Source organism: Pteropus vampyrus, unplaced genomic scaffold, assembly GCF_000151845.1.
Source record: "Pteropus vampyrus isolate Shadow unplaced genomic scaffold, Pvam_2.0 Scaffold98, whole genome shotgun sequence".
NCBI classification, from domain to species: domain Eukaryota; kingdom Metazoa; phylum Chordata; class Mammalia; order Chiroptera; family Pteropodidae; genus Pteropus; species Pteropus vampyrus.
Genome location: NW_011888879.1, coordinates 5854860 through 5864436, shown reverse-complemented (window position 1 = coordinate 5864436; position 9577 = coordinate 5854860). Strand labels below are relative to the sequence as shown.

Below are 9577 nucleotides of genomic sequence, written 5' to 3'. Positions count from 1 at the left end.
CCTCCTGTGCTTGGCTCCAGTCCCCAGCCTCCTGCCCCTCATGTGCTGCCGCAGAGCCCCACTTGGGGGGTTTGGGGAGTGATGAGGCCAGGCTCTGCTCTCCCATGCTCTAGGCTGCAGCTTACAGCAGCACCTCCAGATTTAAGATGCTGCGTGGAACTAGACCCCCAGACCAGTGTTACCTAGAGTTCAGAGAAGGTAAAAGCACCACTTTAATGATTTCTTAATTCACACGTCCACTGAAACAAATGAAAATCTGAATACATCCTCCACCGCCCTGTATCACCGATATGCTTACCCAAACGCATTCCATGGCTTTGTCAATCTTGGAATGTCTCGGCTCAGACTTCATGCTCATAGCCAACGCTAAATGTTCTTCCGCCTTTTTCCATTCCTCCTTCTTGGCGTGCATGAGAGCAATATTATATAACACCTAGAAAAGCACAGGCCACACCATGAAACTAGAGGCTGCTCCAAATCAAGGCACCAGAGAAGAGCTTGCATGATGCTCCTGGAATGCTGCCTGGTGACGTTTCTCCCTTTCCCAGCTCTCCTGGGAATATCTAAAATACAATACGATTAATCTCGCTACCAAGTTAGGTCGAGCACAAGCACAGCATTAAGTGAGCACCGTGTAATCCATAAATCCAAAATTGTGTGCATCCTTTCAACAACCAAGTAGGCTGGGAGGGAACAGGAACTACTGTGTTGCTTTAGTATCAAGAAGAGTGACACACTCAAGACCCCACTGAAAAGCTGGGAATAAAATACACGCGAGCGGCCTCCCACACCAACTCCTGTCCATGAGCCTCTCTGTTGAAAGACTGGACAGGCGCGGGGTGGGGAGAGAGGGTGCCAGGTGCATCATCCTGCACCGGCACCGACAGAACCCTGCCCAGAACACGGAGGTAGCAAAACTGTGAGACAGTCATACGGGCACGAGGAAGCCGGGAGGGCAGAGGTCTGGTGGAGCTGGAAAGAGACTCAACACAAACCCGGGGCAGCGCCTCCCTCTGGAGCAGGAGGGAACAGCACATGCACCAACAGCCATAATTTTCCAAGTCTTGAACTGCGTGGTAGGTTCATGAGTGTTTGTTTTATTATTATGCTTCACAATTTACATATAGAATCAAATCTTTTGGATGCATTGGCAAGATTAAAAAACAAAACAAAACAAAAAAACTAGACTCCCTTCCCAGGCTATTTCTGAGTCTCGGTGAGCTGTTGCCTTTTGCATACAAGCTTGGCTGGCCGAGCCCATCCCTGACTATATGTTCAGAACGAAAGAATTCAAAGCCTTTTAAAACTTGCTATTCAGTTCTAAGCCACCTTCCTTTAAGACCTTTCTACGCCGGGTTTTGATGACTCTATGACTGGCGAAGCCTGAGCCTCTCTTCGAAAAGGATGGTGTAATTTCTCAAAGCCAGGGTTGTGCCTTGCTGGGAAGGGAGGAGTGGCATTATAAGAATGGAAATGACCGGAAGGTCCCGTGTAGCAAATGCCTTAGACTCTGAAAAGTCTACTTCACTTGCAGAGAGGCCCACAAGGCCAGTATTTCCTGCCCGTGTGTCATTTCAGCTCCAACTGCAGAGGGGACATTCCTGCATGAATTCTGCTTCGATGACACTGTTTTATGACCCCTTCTCTAGAGTTACTTGGTCCCCTAACCCTTTAATCTATATAAGTGGTTCTCAGTGAGTGGCTGTCTCTAGAGCTATTTTAGGCTGTCACACAGGGGTGGGGCGCTACTGGCATCTAGTGAGTAGAGGTCAGAGATGCTGCTCAACATCCTTCGATGCACAAGACAGTCCCCTATGACAAAGAGTTACTTGGTCCAATACATCAAAAATGCCATGAATGAGACAAACAACTCTAGAAGCCGGCCAAATGCGAGCCCGTTCCCACCACAACGCCTCGTTCCTCTGGACTGGGAGAAGTAAAATAAATTGCTGGCCCACTGCTGGGCTGGATGGGGACACGCATTCCCAGGGGCCTGGGTAGCTGAGGACTCTATTATTAGTCTTGGGTGACCTTGGGAACACTTGGCTTCTCTTGCCTGAGAAACTAAAGCAGGGGGACCTTTTTTCAGTGATTCTTCTAAATAAAGATCTTTGATATTTGCAGGGATTTTTGTTTTTAAAGTGACTGGGGTGTTTGAGGTTTAGGAAGGGGAGTGGGGAGGGTTGGTTGGAAAAACTACGCAAACCTGTGACATCAAAGCCAATCATGTTTCTCCCTTTTGGTAATACAGAAAATAAGTCATCCTTCTATGGAAACCTTTCTCCGATTTGTGCTTTGAGCTGTTCTTTGAGCAAGAGGGGACAGATTTGTGCCAAATTATCCTCATTCTCTCTTTGAGTATGAACCAAGTACATGAGGCCAGAACCGTTAATGAGAAAGGTCCGTATTTGGGGCCCTGAGCGTGGTGACGGCAGGTCCTGCCTGGATAGCAAAGCCGTGACTTTGGGTTTGTTAGACCGACGCTGGGCAAAGAGCCCGTCCACCTGAATGATGCGATTATCGATTATCGGGAATACTCGCTCAGGCCGACGCCCCCGCGTGCAGGCGGGGCCCTTCCTCCTTACCTCACAGGAGAACAGCTTGAACTGCAGCCCCAGAATCTTGTAGTCTATCAGCTGGTTCCCGCGAAGCTGAGTCAAGGCTTCTTTAAGGTCTTTAATAGCTGAATCATATCTGGAGGACAGAGGAAGGAAATAAACTGGTCCAGGAAACAGAGGAAAAAGTGCGGAATAAAATGTGTGACTGCGCCCCTTTCCCCACAGGCTGCGCTGGGGCGAGAAGGCTTCCGACGCCTTCGGACCTGCTCCAGTTTTCACCAGCCCTGAGCCCCGGTTTTCTACAGAACTCAGTGCGTCAGATGCCCCCCGCCCCTGAGTGTCCCCCAGTCTCAGGCAATCGCAGGCATTTTCTTCTCCGTTGGCTGCATACAACGCCCACCTTTCTGACAAACCTCTCGGCACTTTGCAAATGAGCCCTCCCTCTGTCCTGGGAGCTCCGGGCCGAGCCAGCGCCGGCCAGGCCCTGTGCTCACTCCTTGCTCCCAGCACAAGGCCAGGGAGCCCGACATGACAACACACGGCTGACAGAGCTCAGCTCAGAGGGGTTTTACTCACAGCCACTGACCCGCCCCCCCTCACCCCCGTCCCTATGCCCCAGCCTTCTCCTTTGCTTCTTGACTTAGTTCTTTGTGTTGTGGCCGGCTCAGCTTCCTCTCCCCTCCCTCCTCCTCCACACGCTTTGGAAAAAAGAAACCACCACGGAAGCCGAGTCCCGTTTCTAGCACAGCTCCGGGCACCCCCTGCCTTGGGCTTTCTTGGGCTGGCCTTGTGCTGACTGGCTCGAGGGCTATCAGGGCTGCTGTCGCTGGATTTGTAGCGGAGCATGGGGCTGGTCACATCCATGAGCGCCCACGGGGGTGTGGGCAGGACCTGGACCACCTCTCCTTGGCTTGCCCTTGACCTCTGCAGAGGCCCTGGTGGAAGGGAGCCATTATTGGGCAGCAGGGTAGGGTGCAGAGGTGGGGTGAGGACAACAAAAACAATCCACCCCCACCCCCGTCGGCCTCCTGGCCTGGCAGGAACGAATTTGCCTGCTGGTCATGGCTCCCACAGAGCAACTGAACTGCAAGTCCCCAGGCCACTGTCTGACCCAGAGCTGCCATGTGGAATTTGGACTCAGGCTGGTGGGGACCCCCAGGAGGGGGTAGGGTATAGTGACGGTACCCTAAGACAGGGGCCAGGAGACTGGGACCAGATCCACCGGCTCTGTCACTAACTGGGAGACTCTGGCAAAGTATTTCCCTGGCCTCAGGTTCTGAGTCAATAATATAAGGGGCGTATTATGTACAAGGAGCACGTGATATGAGGAGCTTGCTAGAACGTGGTCCCAGGTCTAATTTCTAGAGTCAAAACCACGTAGATTTGAGTCCTGGCTCTGCCACTTACTATCTAGTGATGAAGGGCGAGTTATTTAATTTCTCTAAGTCTGTTTCCTCACCTTCAGAATTACAGGAGAACAAGTGCTTCCCAGGGGTTTTGTGAGAACGAAAAGAGGCGAAACATTCAGGTGCATAGGACGGTTCCCGGTACACGTAGTAATTTATGTTATTATTATCATTATATTATTTTTTCAGCTCTAAAACTCTGGCAGTTAAATTCATATACCAGCCATTTATTACATGCTTACTTAACACTCTCTACTATATTAAGTATTATCGGGAGATCAAAATCCACAGGTGTAGAAGCTGGAACTCTGATCTCCGGGGTGCTTAGAGCTGACCAGGAGGGCGGGTTGGCTGAGAGAGTCCTAAGGAATGTGTCCCCAGGGTGGCTGGGGGAGAAGCTAGACATTCTGTCCCCAATGGGCTTGAAGTTAGTCACACAGCAGCAGTGGCTGTATGACCATGGGAGAAGACAGCCCGGGCTTGAAACAGGAGGATGGCCTTTCTCTAACGTGTGTTTGTTGTTAATAAATTGATTGTAAACCTATCAAAAGCATGCAGGCCCTTCCTTAAGAAGCAGGAAGCATTTCAAGAACTTTACACATTCTTTCGAATATTCCCGTTCTTTCTTCCTAAGCTGGGGGATGGGCTCCCATTCACTGAGCCAAGAAGGAGGAGCTGCTGTCCTGTTCCATGGGCACGTGCAGTTCAGTGTCCCCCTGCCTGTGTGTGACAGCAGAAGGACACACACTTTAGGTGCTGTCGGCATTAACCTGGAATTGTGCCTTCCTCCCTGGCGAGCTAGTGAAGCAGACAAACTTCAGCTGTGAAGTGGTATGCCTGTGTCACCTGGTATCGAAGGACCCCAACAAAATCCCCAACAAAATCCTTCTCATAATTCTCCAGCCCATCACGATGTCTACAGATTTGGGCCTAGTGGGAGGGAGACAGATGAACTGACGAATTATTAAAAGTGGAATGAGGGTCCGCCTGCCACATGAGAGTTTTTCAACATGTCTTTAAAAGCATCGCCCTGACTGCCCACTCAGGCTGCCCGTCAGCACCCCCACGCTTGTTCACTGGCGCTGCACCCCAGGGGCATCAGCTCTGACACAAAGCCCTGCTTCCTGCTGCAAAGGGTCTGAATCAGGTCAGTATGAAATTCTAAAATAGCAGGCAGCCCTGTGTGCTGGTGGGGGGTGTGGGGGCTGAGCAGTGGCAGCCCCACCCCACCCCTCCCTGCAACCCTTCAGCTCTCTGCAATGTCACTTGGAATGCACAGTGTCCCCTAGGGGGCCAAGCCACTGGCAGCTTCCTGTAGGGCTCCAGAATGACACCCTGCCGAGCTCCTTGGCTGTGCAGGACTCAGAGCCACCCCCGACACAGGGGCTCACCAGCACAGTGGCAACCCCACGGTGACCTTTCACAAGCTCTGAGCCTGAGGGGGCTTATAATCCTCATTTTTGTCATACTCCCTGTAAGGGTTTTTTAGTAACCGCTGACATTCCAGATTGTTCCTGTTCTACCCAGGCCCCATGCCATCTAAAGTCCAGGAAAATGGAGAGTTTCAGCAGCTGAACAAGGTCAAATGTCAAACATCTCTGTGACAGGGGCTGGAGGTCGTGCCCTTTCCGGTTTCAGGAAAAGGCTTTGCCGCGTGGTCTCCTTGAGCCGGCAGCATCCTAAGGGACTCGCCATTATTATCTGTCATTGCCCTGAGATTCCTTAGCCCCAGGATCTGAAATACAGTTAAGAGCTTCCTTCCCCTTTCAGATGACAGGCTGGGGGCAGACTGGCCAGACTGTCTGCCCATAGTTGTCCTAGAGACACCACCTGCCTTCTCAGAAATGTCCTCTTTGTCCTGTGAACTGTATGACGGGAGCAACAAGACAGATGAAAGTGGGGAAACCGAGAGAAAAACATCCATAACATTATCGCCCTAAAACAAGTCCCATTGTAATCTGAAGGAATGCCTAACCCACTCAGTAAGAAGTAATTTTTCTAGTTCCCCATGGCACTTGTTTTAAAATACCTTGTATGGCACCTGCCCTGTTCTTTGCATTATAGTTATTAGTTCCGGACCCGTTTTCTCCTTTTTAATAAATAAGTTCCTTAAAGCAGAGGCTACATTTTTCTGGCTCTAGTGTAATTAAAATTCAATAAGCATTTAACTGCTATCCTAGATACTGAAATGTAGGAGTGAATGAGTAAAGATGTCTTCTCTCAAAAGACTCACAGAGTACTAGTGGAGACAAATACACAAGCCAATGTCTGTCACAGAGAACACAGATATTATAACGGGGGGAACAAAAGAGGGTGGCGGCTGCCCTCGTGGCTGCGAGTGAGTGGGGCAAACTCGCGGAGGGTGAGGGAGCGGGTAGGCACTGGCTGGGCCACGCTGGAAACGGCAAGGGGATTGGCCTTTACCCTATAGTAATGGGATCCAGTAGACATTTTTAAGCGGGTCACATTTATTTTTTAAGGAGATCACTCTGGAATACGGGTGGAGAAGACAAGATTGGTGGCTGGGAAAGTAGTTGAGAAGTGATTGCAATAGTCCTGGTGAAAAATGAGGGTCTAAGCCAGGGCAGTGCTGGCGCGGATGGAGAGGAATGGGTGAATTTAAGAGGTGTTCAAGAGGTCGTCTTGACAAAGGATAGGAAAAGAGACATCTGGATTGATCCCAGGTAGAGATTTAGTCGCCGGCTGCCCACACAGATGGAGGCCGACACTGTAACTGGATCCTGGGCCTCATTTCTAGCTCTTCCTAAGATCTTTCTGACTCGCTCAAAACCCAGACCCTTCAGACTCAGGGACTAGTGGGCATTTCCATGTCGAAATCTCTTCTGGGACCTTCTCTCTTGCCAGTGTCTCTCCTCATTACAGACTGTTAGGGCTAATTGAAGGATGGCCTTAGAACCTGTCTTTTAAGATAAAAGATCAGCTGGAGGATTTGTGCTCGGGCTTCCCTGGGTATTCTGTACATCTGGACAAGGGAAGGGGGAACGATGTAAAAAAGGAGACAGAGGTGTTAGACAGGCCTGGTGCCTACAAGGTAAACACCTGCGCACGTTCCCTCGATCCCAGGCTCTCTCTCCCCAGGTTGCCCCTGTGTGGTTTTTCTTTTGGGAAGATTTCACTCCCCTTGGTTATGCAGGTGATTGTTCCTATCGACATCTTGGGAGTCCTCCGAGCTTCTTGTAGTTGCCCCTAGCAATAGCTGAGCACAGAGGCTTTACAGGTTCTGGTTTTGACCAAAACCTAAGATCAAAGCCATTCAAGGCTGCACAGGATCACAGCCCAGCCCCACTCCAGTGCCTGGACTTTCTGTGCAGCCTCCCCAGCCCTCCTGCCCCAGCACCGAGCCTCGCTTGCTATGTGCTCCTGCGTGCGTGCGCGCCCACCCACATCGTGCTCTGACCATTTACTCTGGAAGCTCTTTATTAGCCCTAGAGTTTGTCCACACTAACGGAACAATCTCTACAAAGGTTTGCCACCCCCAAAACATTCTAAGTTGATGCTTAGAATATTTTTCCTTTGTTATTTGTATGCTCGTTTTGGCGGTATTTGGGGAAGGGGAGTAAAATTGAGATTAACTTTGATTTTCTATTTATTTATCTTTTTACTATTTTGTGTTCATTATAAATCCCTCCCCCACCCCCCCACCCCCCCAAAATACAAAAATACAGAGTGGCTGATAGGAGAAAATGGAAATCCCTATAATTCACTACCTGGAGAGAACTGCTGACAATGTTTTCATTTATGGCCTTCCAGACTATTCTGTGAAACAAATGGGATTGTGCTATACATACTGTTTTGAAACCTGTGTTTTAAATTTAACATCTACTGTGGACTTTTTTCCATATTAATATATATGTTACTTCTTTATCTGAAGTTAATGAATTCTTATACATATGCTACAGGTTCATATTCTCACTTTGGGGGCTGAATTATGTTTCATCGAATGGATTAAACCAGGTTCTGCTTTGGGAAACACATTCTGTGGGAATGAAGGAAAGTTTTGATGTGGTTTCACGATAATCCTCTTTGTGTGACAGCTCAGTACTTCACAGTAGTGGACCACAGGGTCAGTCCCTTGATGGTCAAAAATTTACGACTAGCCCCCGCTGGCTATGACCCATCAGGAATGCGGGTGGAGTGTCACGCTAGCTAAATACCAGGCCTGTGATGGTTACGTAGGCTCACTATGAACTGAGACACAGCTGGTTTATAACTGGGTGGCAGGCCTGCCTTCCCTCCCCAGGAAGAGCTTCTGCTTCATGCTGATTTATTGCATAACTGCTCAGAGAAAGTCCAGTCATGTTTCCCACCAGAGGCCAGGAAGACACTTATCAAACGCCCAGTCTAGCAGCGCTGAGACCCCCTCCCGATTTCTCTACGAACTTTCCCAGCTTATGCAACACGGGACCACTTACTTCTCCATCTGATAGTAGAGCATCCCTCGCTGGAAGTAAGCCACTGCTAAGTGCTTGTCTCGGTTGATGCTTCTGGAGAGGGCCTGCGGAGAGGAAGGGTCCATTTGTGGCTGAGGAGCCAGGCAGGGAGGAGGTGTGAGATGAGCCGGAGGGTGAGGCGAGAAGGGTCATGAGAATGACTGGTGTCCTGAAGGTGATAAGAGGCTTAGGGGTTAGATAGGCGGCGTCAGGACGCCCTGGGTTGTCACTTCCTGGTGACATGACATGAGGCAAGTTATCTAATCTCCTTGAACCTTAGTTTGCCCCTCTGTAACATGGGGATGTTAATATCTGCCTTTCAAGATTACTGACAGAATTAAACTAATAAAATTACTTAAATATGGAAATAACAATTAAAATGTCCCATACGGTATTATAGAGTATATAAATTTGTTATAGAAATACGACACAATTAAAATAATAACAAAGGAGAATGCATATAAAATGCCAGGAGTAAGAACTCAAGCAGGAAACCAAAGCGAGGGAGAATGAGAAGGCCAGAAGCGGAAGAATGAGAGGAAGGGCGGGGTGAGCTCGCCCAGAGGATAGCGGGGGGCCTGTGCCGGGGGGGGCACAGCCCCTGCCGGCCGAGCTGCCCAGAAGAGCTGCTGGGCTCTGCCCCGCTCCTCCCCGACAATGTGCACTATGTCTCCAGCAGCCCTATTTGCTCAGCCCCCTGGCAGGCCTCTGAGAGGGGTGGGGCCACCATCCTCCCTCCAGCCAGACGTGGGGGACCCTGGTGTCCCCATGTCTGCTCGCTCTGGGCCTGAGATGGACTCGTCAGTCTGTGTGGGTGTTCTAAGGAGCTTCTCTCCTCCCTCTTCTTTGCTCACTGCTGGTCACAGTGAGGATGATTGTGGGAGGAACTGGTGCTACCTGGGCCGGGGAGTCGGTCATCTGTCCACACGGCCTTGCAAAGACTGGCAGTAAAAGGGAAAAATAAGAATGAACATTTACACCGCAGTGCCAAGCGATACGGCTCTTTAACAGTCGGTGCCTCGCTTAACCCTCAAGACGTTTAACCTTCAGGAAGTCTACACGGCTTGCTGAGGACCGAAGGTCCAGGGACAGGCAGAGCTGGGATTTGACACCGGATCTGCTTCCAAACTCCATACCCTTTCCAGCTCACCATGACCAACCC

General features: G+C 50.1%; 1 protein-coding gene across 1 annotated transcript in view; it reads right to left on the bottom strand.

Annotated features, from left to right (window-relative positions):
• The window catches only part of NCF2 (neutrophil cytosolic factor 2), a 26122-nt gene that overhangs the window by 11816 nt on the left and 4729 nt on the right, over nt 1-9577 (bottom strand). The window contains exons 2-4 of the mRNA XM_011364552.2: nt 8398-8480; nt 2586-2694; nt 299-433 (exon numbers count right to left, since the gene is read on the bottom strand). Of these exons, the coding sequence (XP_011362854.1) occupies nt 299-433; nt 2586-2694; nt 8398-8480 (327 nt within the window). The remainder of the gene's footprint in view (nt 1-298; nt 434-2585; nt 2695-8397; nt 8481-9577) is intronic.